Source organism: Narcine bancroftii, chromosome 6 (genome assembly GCF_036971445.1).
Source record: "Narcine bancroftii isolate sNarBan1 chromosome 6, sNarBan1.hap1, whole genome shotgun sequence".
NCBI classification, from domain to species: domain Eukaryota; kingdom Metazoa; phylum Chordata; class Chondrichthyes; order Torpediniformes; family Narcinidae; genus Narcine; species Narcine bancroftii.
In genome coordinates, this window is record NC_091474.1 from 4958297 (window position 1) to 4976760 (window position 18464).

The following is an 18464-nucleotide window of genomic DNA, read 5'->3' on the forward strand; positions in this document are numbered from 1 at the left end:
ATGGAAGGCCATCTTACTTCAAAAGAATTTTTTATCATCTCATGAATATGAAGTCATCATGAGAGGAAAAGAGTTGAAAGGAAAAATTAAGAGCATTCAAAATTATGAAAGATCTGGAATAAAGTCATGTTTCAGAAAAACCAAATAAGACAGAAGTAAAGTAAATGGAAAACAAAATCCATTATAATCTGGCTTCCATTCCCTGAGAACAGGTTGGACGGATCCTTAATAACATCTTTCTAAAGTCACTGAATAAATAGTCTATAGGGACATTTTGCAGAGAGGATTGGAACTTATTGGCTACTATTCTCAAAGTGCTGACTAAGGACTGATGGCCAAAAGACTCTGGTGTTGTAACGTTTTATGATTCTATCTTGCTGGGAGTTCACTATTTAAAGAGGAACCCAGTCGTGTTCTCCAGCAAGAAGTGACTATAATTCTAAAAGGATGGCCCAAGGTCCACTCTGACTCCATCATCTGCATGAGGCAAACATTCCTGATGCACTGGTAACTCGACTTGAATAGTTAAATGAAATACATCAGTGGCTCTTTACGTACCACATCAGAACATTTACAACTATATTCACAACATTTTTATGACCATGGAATTTTAGATTATGGTGCATATCATACAGATATAATTTTTATATCCTGCAACTATTATTGTAGAAGTTTATTACAGGCCAACATACAACAACTAGTTAAGAATTATTCAAGTTGCAAGAGAAATATTCACCAAAGATTAGGAGTTGCTTTTGCCTCTCTGATGGACTGTTTAGAGATCATCAGGTTGCTGCCAGGATATGGAAAGTCAACCATCTCCATTTGTTCACTGAAAACACGGAGAGGTCTCAGTTCTGATTTCAATCTCAGGAGGTATTCTATAGATAGCACAGACATAAATATTTTGTATTAATTTCATTAACAGATCTTTATGTACTGATCACCTTGACATTATGATATCATTAAATTCAAAATTCTATATCAATAAATATGCTCTATTGGATGCTGTTCCAACACATAGAATAAAAACCTCCTTTATTTGATGACTGCATAAGGTTAATCGTGAAATAAATTTGACCAACCTCAGATCTGCATCTGCTAGCTAACATTATTCAATTTTAACAATTAATCAATCATCCACCTTGACAAAAATAAACACTAAGACACTGCTCACTTGTGTTTACAATAATATTACAAAATTATAATACACCATAAAAATGTGTTCTAATGAATACCAATTATGCTGGTATGAGAAATGCCACCTCTATTTGCTAGCTGCATGAGATCATGAATTGAACGTTCCCAGTGGGAAATGTTTTACACTTCCGAAATGACTCACAATTTCCTGATATATATTGACAATTGTTAACTTGGAATAAAATGGCAGCATTTTTATTTCTGCATCAGAAATATTATGTATAGGTTCACACCATATCAATGCAAAATCCAGGCTGTGCCCTGAGCCCAGCATCCTTCAATTTAGTGGCCCTGCCTTTCAGATAATATATTTAATTGTGATTCCTTCTGCTTATTTGGTTGAATACAAATGACTGTGGGATTTACAAAAGAAATTCTGCAGTTCTTGTATGTCTTAATCAGATTTCCTTGCTTTCAACATGCTTTCAGATGATTTGAGCACTTAATTTTTGATCCATGGGATAAAAGTATTTTGTTTATTGATTTCTTCATTTGCCTGTAAAATAATATTGGCTACATTTCTGAAACAAACAATAGCATTAAGAATTTCCAAAGAACTTGAGGATACAATAAGAGAATACAGATTTCCGGGTTATTTTAAGGTTGGTAATCTTGCTGAGATAGAATAGTGTTCATTGGAAATATACATTTTTTGCATTATTTCATAAAGCTATTCTTTTGTATTTATTTGGGGGAAAATTAAAGAGCTCTTTTAAACCCTGACTTGTAAAAGCTTAATGTTGTAAAATTGTTTAGAACTAAAAAATAATGGTTATCAACATGGAAATTGCTCAGAACATGAGTAGAGAAACACATCATTTATCCACTTAAAATATTATTAAATCCTACATATCAACTGGTAAGAAACTGAGGCGACCAAATACCTGACACTGTTAAGTAAATGAGTTGTACAAGTCTAGGCTTTGTATCACTATTTCTTACCTTTAGCTGAATCCTTTAAATAAATTGCAACTAATGGACTGTCACCATTTGTGTGCAAATGAACCATTACATGAACAGATTTCAAATTATTCATTGTAATAACTATTATTTCCCTATCATGCAGACTTAAATCACAAATCAGTGGACTACTTCATATATGTACATGTGCAAGCCCATTTGTGATTTATTCATTGACATCTTTGTCAGTGTACAAGTCAATTCAATATGCGATTAAAAACACAGAAATGCTGGAGGAACTCAGCGGGTCTCACAGAAGAAGCACTCAAGCCCGAAACGTCAGTTATATATCTGTACCCCTCATGGAAGCTGCGAGACCCGCTGAGTTCTCCAGCATTTCTGGTTTGACTACAGTCTGCAGACTTTCGTGCTTCACTCCATTTGAATGTGTGAGCTAGTCTAAGCAAATTAATTCATGTAAATGTGCAAAGCAAATTGAATAATGAGTGTAAATGATCAATTGCCGAAAATTGCTTGGGCCGGTAAATGGGTGTTAGTCAATTGTGGAATGATAGACAAAGGAACATTTTATTTATGGGCCCACCACTAATGGAGCACTGAATTAACCGTACAAAGAAAGGCCCTTCCATCTGGATCCAGTGAATGTGAGGGAAAGGGGTTGAGGATGCTGTGGGGTGGAGGATCAGCTTCACAAGGATAGGGGTAGAATGATCGGTAAATAGAGGGAAAGCAAGCTCAGGGGAAATCAGCTCCGAGAAAACATTTAGGGAATATGAGGTGTGTCGTTAGTCAGTTTCTGGTGAACGTCGGAGAAATACATCAGTAGTCAGGGGGAAAGAAGTCAGAAATCAGGTTAGATTGGTTGGTAAGGGTTGGTATTGGTTGGTAAGTCTGCAATGGGTGAGAATTACAAGCTTCATTGAGAGTTGGGGATTGCTATTGTGGTGAAGGGAATGAGGTTACTTGTGGTTACTTAAAAGAGAGCTGGTTACGTGAATTATTACATAAAGGGGACCTACCTGAGGCTGGGACCCAGCACTGAACTGGAACTTGCTTCAACAATAAATTGTAAAAAAAAAGGTGACCTCATAGATACTGTGCAAGACTTCATCTGCAGGAGTACAGATACATGTCAGTGAATGGGACCAAAATTCAAGACCTCCGAAACATTCATGCATAAAGCACATGAAAGGTCCAGAAGGAAAGGGGCGAGCCTTGCACAAGTGTTTCAGGTTCCATGAATGCAAAAGCATTAGGAAATATAAGAGGGAAATCAAAATAATAAGAGGGAAATCAAAATAATAAAGTTGCAGACAGTGGAAATCGGACAAAAAGTGGCAGCTCCAAAATGTGGACTGATTCTCTTTCCACATGGGCTACCTGGCCTGCTAAATTTTTCCATCAAATAGAACAAGAGCAAGCCACATGACCCCTCCCCTGCCAGTCACTGGGATTAATCATGGGTGCTCTGCTCCAAGCCTCATCTGGGCTGCTGTGCCTGTTCCCCAATGCCAGCAAATCCTGGATCTTTCATCAATGTATCTGTCCCTTCTTTACCAACAGGAAACCAAACTTCAATTACATTTTACATTTGTTAGAAATTGTGCATCCAACTTCTCAGTCAAAATTGAATTTAAGTGCCACAGTTTTACTTTACCAGCAACAACATTGACGGATTTGTTGGAAGGTCCACAGTATAGTATACAGTTTTGTGCTCGGCCATCTATTTCTGGTAAATAAGTCGACACATTACTTTCCAAGTTTCTTCTATGGAACCAATACACTATATGAACTCCAACCAGAGTTTTTCCTGTACCTATTTGGAAAGGTGATCAGTGTAAATGTTTTGCATGAAGAAACAAGGAGATGAATCATTACACGTGGCTCAGAGAATAACACATCACAGTGGGGGTATACATTCAGCTCTCAGATTGACCGTCCAGACTCTGATTCAAGGACGGTTTCTTTCCCAGAGTTATCAAACTCCTGAATTTCTATGAGTAAAATAATATTGCCCTTTCTCCGTTTGAACTGATTACCCTCTGTAGCTCTGCACAATATACTATATTTTACTTGGTCTACTTATGTAAGAGTTGATTGCTGAATAGCTTGCTGAGGAACCTTCTCACCATACCTTGATACCCATGACAATAAACTTGAACATTTCTATAGTGGGTAAGTCAAAGGGCTTTTAATTTTCAGAGCATGTACAGCCCCAAAGCTACTGACTACCAACCAGGGAATCGGGGGGTGGGGGGGGGAGGGGGGGGGCGGTTAAAGAGGCTGGTAAACGGCACTTCTGACCAGTAATCAGGGTGGTGTGGGTGGTGACTGAGGTGGTGGGCAGATTTAAGAGGGCAGATCAGTAATTGGAGGACATGGGGTTGAGTAAGTCATCAGACTAGTGAAAGATCAGGGAATAAGGCGAGTTTTACAAAATTGGGTGAGAGGTAAGATTACTCCCAGGAAATAATCACTTGGGAGAGGGCCTGACAGAATATTGGATGATAAATTACTCAATGGGGGTTTCTTCATAAAAACAAAACAGGCCTCAGAGGCATTATAATTGCCATATAAATGCTCCCAGAATGGCACAGATCATACGTTCACAAAGGACAATCATGGGCATCTTGTGCTTCTCTGCAAGTTCGTTGGTAGAAACACAAAAGGACGGGAAACTCTGATTTTCAATTTCAATTTGCCTTTCCATTGAAATTTACTGAGATACAAAGCATGAAACATCGTATATCATAATTCATAATTCTGATTATCTTTCTTAAAGTACAAACATAAATTACAAAACATGATAGATCTTATTTGTACAGTATGCAATGCAGCTTATACTGCTGTTCAGAAATCTTTCTGGTAAAGCAGCAACATGCTCTGCTGGTTCATCTCTCCTTGCCTCTCATGTAAGTTTTCCTATATTCCTTGTTCCCTAATTTCTCCTCTGAGTCTTTTCACTTTTAATGAGGTTGATCCATGAATAATTATGACTCTCTCCTCCATTGCCCAAACATTTTGTTCTTAGCTTCTCAAAAGCACAAGTTCTTATCTTGGAGATTTGACCACATTATTAAAAAGCAGGCATCACAAAGCAAACACAAGTGTGAGGATATCATGTGTGCCAAAGAGGAAAAGAAAATGTTGGAACAGCCAACCAGTTTCTGAATTTTAATTTCTATGCTAATTTGTACTCCAGATTCAGATTTAATGTCTGAGTATATACATGATATCACATACAACCCTGAGATTCTTTTTCCTGTGGGCAAGGCAGAATCACCATTAATTAGTAGTACAAAAACAAAACTGTACATGTAAACAAACAAAGAAATGTAAACAGATATGAGAGAGAATTTAAAAAAAATCAACAAACTGCAAAAATAAGGGTCCTTAAATGTGTCTCCGATTGAGTTTGTTGTTGAGGAGTCTGGTGGTGGAGGGGCAACAGCTGTTCTTGAACCTGGTGGTGCGAGTCTTGTGGCCTCTATACCTCTTTCCTGATGGGAGCAGCGAAAACAGAGTGTGTGCTGGCAGCACACTCCCAGGAATAATATAAAGTACCAATATTTGTGTCTGGTTTAAGTTATTTGTACAGGTACACAATCCTTTATCCGGATTTTTCCAGATTTCGGAAAGCCAATTTAAGCCCACCCAAATTGTGCTGCTGTATCCACCCTCATGCCCTTCCAGTCACGCTGCCGTCTTCCCCCCCCCCTCGCCTGCCCGACTCGCATTGCCGTCTCTCTCTCCACTTGCCGGTTTTTGGAGCTTTTTGGATTTTAGATGTCCAGATAAAGGATTGTGTACTTGTATATTCATATATTTTCACATGTTCTTTGCCTTCTTACCTGGTGGGCCTTGAATAAGTGTAAAACGATTTTGAAGAGCATTATTAACTGCTATTACTTGACTCTGGTTGAGATATGGTAGGTTAGGAATGTGGTAAGTGTTCTGCATGGTTTGTTGTTGCCCTAAACAATTATTTTCAAAAGGCACATGTTAGTCAATAATAATCAAACATCAATATTATCAATAATAATAAAATGAAAATGTGAAATAAAGATCTGAAAATTCCCCACAAAAATAAGCATTATTAAATTTGTTCTTTGTTATTCTAGTTGTTTCTTTGGGTAAACACCCAAGACTTTGGATGAATGTCTTGCCTGTTGGCGAGACACTGACATCAGGTTAATTCTGAAAGTTTGACTGAAATCACCAAAAACACAATATCACAGTGTAGCAACTTAGATTCATGAGAAAGTTATCAGAGTTTGAGAGAACCAAAACTGAAGGTTGAAGAGAAAATGAAGTTACTGAATGCCAAATGAAGAGTGCTTTGCGAAAAGCAAAGCACAGCTGTATAGTGAATGCTTTCCCATGGTCATGGCTCAACATGCTGACTGGAACTTCAGAATATTAAACCCTACAATCTGTTACTAATTAATCCAGTTCAGTAAATGTAACACTAAAATTACATTTTATTTCAATATAAACCATATTTTAAATTCCTAAGTAAAGGAAATTTGCATCCAAGGTTTAAACATAGTTTGTTGTAGTCGCCAGATAATACAAGATCTATTTATTTGATAGAAATTCAACATATCATGAGGTTCAAAATTCATACATTGCATGTTTGTTGCCAAAGTAAACTGTATTCTAAGTCCAAGAGATTCGCTGCTAAAATAAAATGCTGATTAAAAATGTCTACAGAGCAAAGAGAGCCACATCATCTATTCAGTGCATAGAGATGGTTCATGAGTTTTTGAATTGTATCATTATCTCTGAATTAAAAATAATTCTTTGATTTCACAAAGCAGTGCTTTTCTTTAACCAATCTATAAAATGATGGTCTGCACATGTAATAAAATTTGCATACATTCTTACCTCTAAGATGTATCTTTCGACCCAATGCTACATCTTGAGCAAGTGAAGATGCAACAGAAAGTTTACGAATAGCCTCCTCTTTACGTCTGAGGATTCAAAGAGAAGATATTGGGATTGAATATGGCAAATGAAGAATACAGCTGTAATCTCCACACATCCCTTTACACATTCCCATTAACCAATTGTATACAGGGTCCTCCGTAATGTTTGGGACAAAGAAATGTTTTCTTTTGTGTAACTGTGTAACTGTAACTGTGCTCCACAGTTTTAAATTTGTAATCAAACAATTCACGTATGCTTAAAGTGTACATTCCAGATTTTATTAAAGGGTATTTGTGTACATTTTGGTCTGACCATGTAGAATTTACAGTACTTTTTATATATCAGAATCAGGATTTATTGTCATAAACACGTCACAAAATGTGTCGTTTTATGGCAGAATCACAGTGCCAACATTCATATAAACCACCTTACAAAAAAATAAATAAAAATAGTGCATGAAAAGTCAAAGTGAGGCTATGTCTTTGATTCATTCATTATTCAGGAATCTGATGGCAGCGGCGAAGAAGCTGTCCCTATGCCTGAGTGCTTGTCTTTAGGCTCCTGTACCTTTTTCCTGATGGTAGCAGAGTGAAGAGAGCATGGTCTAGGTGATTGGGGTCCTAGAGATTAGAGGTTGCTTTCTTAAGACATCGCCTCTTGTAGATGTCCTCGATGGAGTCAAGTCTGTTGCCCCTGATGTCGCAGGCTGAGTTAACAATCCTCTGGAAATTTTTCTTGTCCTGAGCATTGGCACCTCTGTACCAGATAGTGATGCAACCAGCCAGGATGTTCTCCACGGTACATTTACGAGAGTCTTCAGTGACAAATCTCCTCAAACACCTCACAAAGTATAGCCACTAGTGAACCTTCTTTGTGATTGTATCGACATGGAGACTCCAGGACATATCCTCGAAGACGTTGACACCTAGGAATTTGAAGTTCTTGACCCTCTCCATTACTGATCCCTCGAAGAGGACTGGATCATTTTCTCCTGATTTCCTACTGAAGTCCACCATTATCTCCTCATTTCAGGGCACAACAATTAATATATCAAATATTAAAGTTACATTTAGTACTCTGTTGCATATCCTTTGCATGCAATGACTGCTTGAAGTCTCTGATTCACAGACATCATCAGGAACTAAGTACTGTATCTTCTCTGGTGATGCTCTGCCAGACTCCAACTGCAGCCACCTTCAGCTCCTGCTTTGTTTCGGGGGCTTGTTCCCTTAAGTATCCTCTTCAACATATGGAAGACATGCTCAATTGGATTTAGACTGCGTGACTGACTTGGTCATTAAATACTTTTCCAGCTTTTAATCTTTGAAAACCCTATTTGTTGCTTCAGCAGTGTATTTGGGATCATTGTCTTTCTGGGATGAAGTGCTGTCCAAAGAGTTTGGAAGGATTTACTCAAACTTAAGCAGATAAGAGTTTACTGTACACCTCAGAATTAATTTTGCAGAATCAGAAGTTACATCATCAATGAAGATCAGTGCGCCAGAACCACTGGCAACCGTACATGCCCAAGCCGTAACATCTCCATCACCATGTTTCACAGATGAGGAGGGATGCTTTGGATCTTGGGCAGTTCCTTTATTCCTCCCCACTTTGCTCTTGTCATCACTTTGAATCAGGTTAATCTTGGTCTCATCTGTCCACAAGACCTTTTATCCAGTATTCTGCAGGCACTTTTAAATACTTCTTGGCAAACTGTAATCTGGCCATCCTTTCTGTGGCGAACTTGTGGTTTACATCTTGCAGTGTAGACTCTGTATTTCTGTTCATGAAGTCTTTTGGGGACAGTAGTCACAGACACATCTACACCTGCCTCCTGAAGAGTGTTTCTGGTCTGTTCGGGGATTTTTCTTCATTCTGAAGAGAATTCTTCTATCACCAGTAGTGGAGGTCACCCTTTCTTCTTTATGATATTTCATACAGTTGATTTTTTGGTATTCCTAAAGTTTGAGCAATGCCTCTTTCTTTTTTATTCTTGCTTTTCAGTCTCATAACGACTTCTTTGACTTTCATTGGGCACAACTCTGGTCCTCATTTGAAAAATGGCAACTACAGGCTGCAAAGGTGATCAAAGGCTGAGAAGTAAGCCTAGCTCTCTTTTACCAGCAATTAAATATACCAGAGTGATCACAAACACCTGTGAAGCCAAATGTTCCAAACATTATGGTGCCCTGAAATGGGGGAATTATATATAATTATGTATAAAATTTTGACATGGTCAAACCGAAGCTCTAAGTTCTGGAATTGCTTCTTTAAATTGCTCTGCTGCTCCACTTCTCTCTTCTTTTCTCTTTCCATTTCTCACCTCCTCTTCCTCAGGAGTTTTCAGAGGTTTGGTGTGACATTGGAAACGCTGGCAAATTTCAACAGTTGTGTGGTGGAAAGTGGCCAAACTGGCTGCATCACAGTCTGACATGGGGGCACCACTTCTGAGCGTAAAGCCCTGAAAAGATAGTGGCGTAGCCCATGACATTACAGGCAAAACCCTCCCCACCATCCAGAAAATCTACAGGTAACGCTGCCGTCGGACAGCAGCAACAATCAAGGATCCAAAACACCCAGCACACGCTCTGTTCTCGCTGCTTCCATCAGCAAAGAGATACATTTGTCAGAAGACTCACACCACCAGGTTCAGGAACAGCTGCTCCCCCTCCACCATCAGACTCCTCAACAACAAATTCAATCGGGGACTCATTTAAGGACTCTAATTGTTGCACTTTATTGATTTTTTTTTCATGTTTACATGCGTACATTGAGTTCAGTTTGTTTTGCACTTCCAATAATGGTAGTTCTGCCTCGCCCGCAGGAAAAAGAAGCTCAGGGTTCTATGTGATACCAAGTATGTACTCGGACAATAAATCTGAATTTTTTTAAGATTCTCTTTAAAACCAATCTCTGACTAAGAGTTTTGTCACCTTCCCTAATTTGATGCTAAGTTTGCTGTCAATTTGTTTCAATAATGGTAAACAACTTTAGTTTTATTTTATCCCTTAAAGCTGCCATGTATTTGCAAGATGCAGTTACCGTTGTTGCCCACATTAGAGTCTTTGTCAGATGCTCCTTTATCCATTACACAGACAGAAACAATCGGCTATGCCATCTTCAATGCACTGCATCCTACAGCTTTACGTGAGAGATAATGTCATTCAAATCTTCATACTACACATAGTTTAAGATCTTGAAATCTAGGATTAAATAGCCTAATCAGACAGAATTCAATGTTAAAAAGCAGGCCTTCTGATAACATCATTGTAAAGCACTAGGAATCCTATGGCCAGTGTTATGAAACCAGAAGAATAAAGAAAATAGGAACTTTAAGCTAGCTAATGTATCCTGATAAACGTTGTGATGCCAAATGCAGTTTCTGTTCTTGAGAAAGATCAGCTGTGAGAATAGTATCATATTCCTAAGCCTGCCCGACATGCTGCTATCCTCCATCCTAAATAATCCTGTAACAAGATCTCAGTCCTTCTCATAAATTGGCAACCTGCAGCACCCATGTGAAAGCTGAGAAATTCTAGAAACCAAATTGTCATGAGTAGGTCATTCAACTGATACAGAATAAATGTCCACTGAACTATTTTTTCATGTGTCCCGTTCTGAGATTCGAGTTGTAGCCTCATGAACCTCCTTTGATTATCTCAAAAGTGATGCATCTACATTGCTTAAAAATTGGACCATCCTAAACGGTATTAGAATATGGAATTGGGCATAATCATCGGAGAGTACATTCCCACAATCTTCACACTGTGAAAGCTGTTAAATTAAAAGTTTTTGGGTCATTGTTTGGTGAAACATGGTACAGTGATAAACTACAGTGGCAACAACCAATGTTCCCTCTAATTTTTAGTCGTCAGTGTGCACAGAAACCTTCTGCTGTGCAACTGTTTTTCCTGTGACAAAACTCTGGGCATACAGAATGCTCGTGCAAATGTAAACTTGAAATGGTGTCAAGATCATTTGGGCACAGCCTATCTCTCATTGTTAATTAACCCGTATTGGCAAGTACGATGGCATTCTACGAAGTAATGTATTTAGTTAAGATTTTACTCTCTGCTTTGGACTAGCTAACTAAACTTTTGTGTGCCCCTTCATTTTCTTTGTGCGCTGGTTGCAGAGCGTGTGTGCGTGTGCACACGCACCACGTAGAGGGATCAGCGACAGCAAGCATACTTGGTTGATTAGTCAAAAAAAATAAATAATAAGATGGTCAAATTATAAGTGACAAACATAATGGAAACTAAGTAATCAGCAGCCAAAGGAAAAACACCAACAAATGAACACCAAAAATGCATTCCACTATGTTTATTTCCACTCTTTTACTTAAGTGGACCAATTGGATAAGAGTAAAGACATTGCTCAGCAATCATCTACAAATGTCACCCCATCCCTTGTAAACAAATTGAATAATTTGATGGAGCGTATTCATTACAATTAGCTTAAAAATGAGAATAAAGATCGAAATCACCGTGCAGCACTGGTATGGTGTTTAAGTTGAAATGCAACTGTCCAGTACATATAAGGAGAAGGGCTGAATTCAGTACTGCCCAATATTATTAGGCAACACTATGCAGTGCCACCTCCCCGGGTTTACTGATGTTCGGTCAGCGCAATGGAGGGTGTAGCCCTTGGCCTGCAGCGCCATGACCAGAATGTTTGCGCTTAGCCATGTTTCTGTAAATCCCTGATGTCTCTCTGATGTTGAAGTCTGGCTTGGAATTCGTCACGTTTGTTTTCCAAGGACTGTACGTTGGCCAGGAGGATGGTATGGAACAGGAGCCTCAGGTCCCAGTGTCTCAGCTTGACCTGTAGCTTTGCCCCCTTTGCGTTCACATGGTCGCGTCTTCTTTACCTGGCCCATGGGTTTGCTGCTGGTAGTTCCCGTGTTGTTTAAAGGGTCAGTGTGCTGTCCCTTTAAATCTTTTGCAATGTTTAAATGTGCTGCAATCGCCTATCGTCACAATCGCTTGACGGTAGATGCAATATCGCTGGCTCTCCATTCAGCTCTGGATCTCCTCGAAAACAGGAATTTATACATATGACTACTCTTCATTGACTATAGTTCGATCTTCAATACCATCGGAAAACCAGTCAGTACGAATTGGAAACAACGTCTCCTCCTCACTGATCATCAACACAGGTACACCCCAAGGATGCGTGCTTAGCCCACTGCTCTACTCATTATACACCCATGACTGTGTGACCAGGCACAATTCCAAAACTATCTACACGTATGCCGATGACACCACAGTTGTCAGCAGAATCACAGATGACAATGACGAAGCGTTAAGGAGGGAGATACATCAGCTCGTTGAGTGGTGTAACAACTACAACTGCCACCTTGCGTTCAACGTTAGCAAAACCAAGGAGATGTTTGTGGACTTCAGGAGGAAATCAGGGGAACATGACCTAGTCTTCATCGAGGGCTCAGTAGTGGAGAGGGTAAAAAACTTAAAATTCCTGGGTGTCAACGTCCCCCAGATTCTGACCTGGAGCCTCCATGTTGATGCAATCACTCAGCGGCTATACTTAGTGAGGTGTTTTGAAGAGATTCAGTGTGTCACCGAAGACTCTCATAAAATTCTACAGATGGACTGCGGAGGGCCTTCTGGCTGGTTGCATCTTTGCCTGGTATGGAGGCACCAACTCCCTGGACAAGAATAAACTCCAGAGGGTTTTTAACTTGGCTGGCAACATCACAGGCACCAGACCACTCCATCGAGGACATCTGCATGAGGTGGTGCCTTAAAAAAGCAGCCTGTGTCCTCAAAGACCCCATCACCCAGGCCATGCTCTCTTCACTCTGCTACCATCAGGAAAAAGGTACAGGAGCCTAAAGACGAGCACTCAGCGGCACAAGGATAGCTTCTTCCCCGCTGCCATCAGATTGCTGAATAATCAGTGGAGCTAAGACACTGCCTCACTATTCATGCACTATTCTTTTTTTTATATAGTAATGTTGTAAGATGGTTATAATATGAATGTTTGCAGTCTGATGTTGTCACAAAAACACTGAACTTCATGACTTGTTCACGACAATAAATTCTGATTCTATTAAAAGGGTATTAATGAAATGAAAATGCCCAAACTTAATGGTGAAACAATATGGTACTCTGGCTGATAAACTACAGAGACGGGAACTATATTTGGTTGGTTAGGCTTTAGAATCTAAAATTTCCATTCCTATAGCTCACCACCTTTATTGAATATGTATGTATGGATGTGGTTTTAAAATTCTTAAATAAAATGTTAAAAAAAACTACACCACAATTACACAAAGTTTTATGTGATAATTATGCAGTCATAATACTTACATTTCAGGAAGATGTTTTGGAATTACTTCCACAACAAATGTTGTGTCTGCCTGAAATATTTCTTTGGGTATGGTATCCATGGGCATTTGATGCACAGTAAAGTTTGTCTTCAAGTTGGGATCTCTATCAGATTTTAAATCATTACTGGAAAATTCTTCAGTCACAGCATGTGCTACCCAAATATAACTGTCCGGATCAATATTTAGTTCTGAAGGATTTTCATCTTCATCAAGTTTCTTCATACTTTGGTAAGGAGCGTTTTCTTTGGTCAGATTATGTCCTGCATTTTGTTTCAAGCACTGACACCGGAGACAAAGGTAGCACTTGGCTAGGGCACTTTCAATCTGCCAATTTCTACAAGATTCTTTGGGAATAGAAAAAGAGCCAAGCAGAGTTTGACCCCGTGGTGTTTTTTTTTCCCAAGCTATCTTAACGCCATAAATGACTATAACCTCATTCTCAGCCACAGCGCTTGATGCAGATTCCATTGCACACAGTGGCTTCCAAATTTCTTGATATTCTTTTACATCATTGTAAATGTTTTTGGGTGACTTTGAAGCGTACTCTGAAAAGCAAGTAATAGGATTCTCTGTATGTTCCACACAAATCTCAAACTTTGGTGTAATATTAATCAACTGCACAGCTGGCATCAAGAATCCATCCTTTTGCATTTTACTCAGTTGCAACTGCAATACATCATTATTTTTCACTTCCAAAGTAATTGTTACATAATGTGAAGGTTTTCCCTTGCTTACTTCAATCTTGCCAAAATGCTCATGCATTGCATTAGATTTAGCACACGGGTTTTCCTGCAAGACAAGGGCCGCTACCTTGGAAAATTCATCAGATCTGACTGCTTTCACAAATTCTTGCCAAGTGTGGCCATTAATCCTGTGGACATACGGATTACAGAACTGTCCAGGTGGTAGGATACTTTTCCTTGGAATTTTTAAACTGTAGACTCTTTTCCTCCATTTTAATTTCATTGCTTTAATTTCCTCATTGAATGTAGGTTGGTCCACCAGCTGCAGTGTTCTGTAGTTTATGCAAGGAACTTCCCTGAGAGCATCAGAGTCCATAGGGAATATAACACGGAAATGCCTGCTCAGCGGTTCAACATTAACAGCAAAGGCCACCTTCTGTACAACTTGAGTTTTAAGTTGTGTTGCAAAGTGAAGACTCTGAGCAATTTTCTCATAATTTGAAGCTGTCCTTTTTTTCCTGTTGAAATCGATGCAGAGTCTGTCGATTTCTTCTTTGGTGTATGAGATACTCGATTTGCACAGAACTTGAGTCAGGAGACGTTGGATAATAATGTCTAAATATCGCCGAATTGGTGATGTTGCCCAAGTGTAGGATTCAAGGTGAAGGCAATAATGCCCCTGCTTTGAAAGTAACGTTGAGTTAGAGCGAATGAAGAAGGATTTACACATAAGTTTTCTCAGCTCCAATGATACAGGTGCAAGATCTGGGTGGATGTCATCTGTTCCAATGAAATCTATCAACTTGTGAATGTTATTATCCTCTGCTGCCTTTTTCAAACTGTCCCATAAAGAAAACAAGATCTGGAATTCCTGACAAGATGGATTGTGAAAATTTGGGCTTAGATCCAAATGATGAGAGAGATTAATGGAGAAACAAACCAAGTTTTTATGTTTTTCCTTTAGAATAGCCAGTTGCCCATGAGGAGGAGGACCCTGGCATCTCAAGGGTGTCACGCTCATTGTTTGTATCTTATTGGTCAGAAATTCAGCAACAAAGCTATTCATCATTATCATGAGTTCTTCAATCATCTGATGAGCCCGTCGGTTTCCTACAGGTCTATGTTCATCAGACTTTTCATAGTAATAACCATCTTGAAGTCTGTACTTCCGGTGAATTCGGGAAAAGTGAAAGGCTACAGCAATCGAATCTTCCAAAGTATCAAATCTCAATTCACTTCCACTAAAATTCTTGATGATATCCTCTGCTTCTTCGTAGGTAAGTTTCTTATCTGACCGAGCAAGAGAAAGTGAAAAGTTTGCTTTCAAAACTCTATCTGTACCTTTTTGAACCTCAACAAACAAAGAGATGACCTTGCGGTCTTCTCCTGGGAGAAAGCTGCACAGATCTTGGCTCAACTTCGGAGGCAACATGTGAATTGGATCTCTTGCAGGAGGATAATAACTAGTTCCACGTTTCTTTGCCTCTTCATCTAGCAAACTACCCCTTGAGACAAAACTTGTTACATCTGTGATGTGAACACCTATCTCATAGCATCCATTTAACTCTCTCACACTAATAGCATCATCAAGATCTTTGGAATCCTTTGGGTCCACGGTAAACGTGAAATACTTCCGGCAGTCTCTTCGATTTTCAGCAGGTTGTTTTCTGGATTTTTGACAGTGTGTCTCTAGTTCTTTGATAATTTCTTTTGGAAAGCTGTCACGAACTTGATATTCTAAGTTCAGTATTTCCATACCAAGATCCATTGTTTCTGCAGCAGGGAGCATCTTAGTTACAATTCCCAGGGGAAAGTAAAAATTTTCACGCCAACAAAGTATCTCAACAAGAAAGAAATTATCTTTTCTTATTTCTTCTGTCAGATTTATATTCTTTACTGTCACAATTTTATCTTTCTTGCGTTTGCGAATAGAGATTTGGTTACGTAACTTCTTATGCCACGGTGAGTAGATTTTTGTGACACATTTGTTGATTGGAACCATAACTTGTGAATCATACTCATCAACTCTGCAGACAAAGATTCTCGGCAGGTCACCAGTTCTCAAAATACCAACTACCTTTCCACTTATGTCAGAATTGTCACCTTGCTCTGAGTTCTGCGGCAGAATTTCCACCAAAACCTCATCACCAGGAAATGATTTTCCACAGTTAGCTCGACCTTCTATTTTAATGTGTGCTGTCTTGGGGTCATCCAGAGCAATGGCATAGCCTCTGTGAAAATTTTCCATGACTATTTCACATCGCTTATACTTTGTAGGCTCAGTGAACAGCAGTATTTGCAAGACATCTACAGTATAATTTGTGTACTGTACATTGGGTTTCTTCTGTGAAGACTGATTAGATACACTATTGATCATTTTGTCTTGTTCTCTTTCCTCAGTTTTGATAACATCCATAAATCCTTCCGGTGTTACTGTTAACACCACATTCTTGCTTTCATCCAGAAGTTCTTGCAGTATTAGATCAATGTCTTTGTCTGAATAACATGAATCAGTGTCACTTTCATTTTCATCTTTAGCAGTCCAATATTCCGCATCAGCAATGGCCTGTTTAATCTGCTCCATTGAAAGGTCCTTTGGGCAAATGCTTTGATTGTCAATAGACTCCTGAATATACTTCTTCCAAATTTTTCTGCAGTTTCCAACAGAGCAAAGAGCCATAGCATCACCAACAACTATCACAAGGCATTGAGCCCTGGACATTGCTGTATTCAAAACCCTGGGTTGTCTGAAAAACTCTGAACTGTCACCCTTTTGCGAGATGCTACTTTCAAAATTGTGCACTGTAGAGATGATTATCACTTTGAACTGCTTTCCTGGTGGAAGAACAAAAAAAAAGATTACCAGAGATAAAGCTGACATTTTGTAACTTTGTGCTTAGACATATTTAAATATTCATCTGGTAAGGCAATGTACAGAGTATTGCAGGACAATTCAGGAAGACCAAAATGTCTCTGTCAATAATCTACCATCGATCAAAGGCAGATAAAAAGTTACATCACCAAAAGTAATGTCAGTATCTCAAAAGATACTTAGCACTGAGAATAGAGCTTCGGCCCAACTCAGTATGGATGGATTGGGCCAAAGAGCCTGTTCCATGATCTATAACTCGATGACTCTAGTAGTGACTTTCGCAAAAATAACCGTTACTAATTACATAATTTTAATGACAGCAAATCTATTATATGGTACTGACAGTGGTCATGTTTTATGAGAGGGTCACATAACAGATATTGTACTACTCTAAAATTAATGTAATATTCGGCATGATGTAGCATGCTCATTTTTTTCTGGGTCATTTTAGCAAGTCGTGGTTCTTAAGCAAATGAGTACAATCAACGTTCAAAGAAAGTTAAAAAAAATTATTTTTCTCTTACTTCGTAAGTTAATTGTAAGGTAGTGAGAGGGGAATTAGTTTGTATCTCAAAATAGATGATTAAAATAAAACTTTCATTGTATTTCCAGGTATAATGGAAATAAATTAACTAGAAATGTAGACATATACAATTCTGTCATGACTACAAATTAGATCAGGAAGAATGTTCCTAATTTTGGGGAAGTCTAGAAGAAATGGTCACTGTGTGAGGATAATGGGAAGCCATTAGAACTGAGATAAAAAGAAACTTTACTCAGAGAGTTGTGAACTTGTGGATCTCCCTACTACAGAAGGCTTTTGAGGCCAGCTCATTAGATATATTCAAAGGAGAGTTAGATCTGGCCCTTAAAGCTAAATTGTTTAAGGGCCATGGAAAGAAAGCAGGATAAGGAGATCATATAATTAGCCATGTTATGTTGAATAGTGGTCTGGTCTCAAGGAACTGCATCTATTTTCTATACCCCCTTTCACACTTGCAAGTGATTCCAGGAATTAACGACCAAGTGGCCTTTAAATTGTCAAATGTGAAAGGAAAATCAGCTCAACCCCGGTGGCAGATGATGTCATCTCACACCAGGGATTGAAGACCTCGAGCCCTAGTACAATCACCGGTGTCTGCAGATGTGGGTGTTGCAATCAGGCAAGTGTGAAACGGGTAATTGCATTATGGGATTGAAATGACCCAAGTTTTTGTGAGTGCAGAAACATGAAGGAAGAAAAGATTAAAATGAAGGTATAAACTTTGCCGTGGGAAAGTCGCAGTGGGAGAGAGAGAGAGAGAGAGAGAGAGAGAGAGAGAGAGAGAGAGAGAGAGAGAGAGAGAGAGAGAGGGAGAGGAGAGAGAGAGAAATAAATAACAATAGCAGACAAATTTTAAACTGTGTGGGGAAAGTTGGTAGTGCTATAAAGACCATGTTGGGATAAATGGCTCGTTTTCTGAGAGGCAGGCGGTGACCAGTGGGGAGCCACAGGGATCTGTACTGG

General features: G+C 39.0%; 1 protein-coding gene across 4 annotated transcripts in view; it reads right to left on the reverse strand.

The window, feature by feature from the left end:
• helz2a (helicase with zinc finger 2a) overlaps window positions 1-18464 on the reverse strand; it is a 125573-nt gene that overhangs the window by 53036 nt on the left and 54073 nt on the right. For 3 of the 4 annotated variants that reach the window (XM_069883696.1, XM_069883695.1, XM_069883698.1), the window contains 5 exons: window positions 13383-16920; window positions 7009-7094; window positions 5973-6095; window positions 3779-3937; window positions 737-881 (listed from right to left, as the gene is read on the reverse strand). In XM_069883696.1, the coding sequence (XP_069739797.1) occupies window positions 737-881; window positions 3779-3937; window positions 5973-6095; window positions 7009-7094; window positions 13383-16920 (4051 nt within the window). The remainder of the gene's footprint in view (window positions 1-736; window positions 882-3778; window positions 3938-5972; window positions 6096-7008; window positions 7095-13382; window positions 16921-18464) is intronic. The other variant, XM_069883697.1, reaches the window with a different exon arrangement.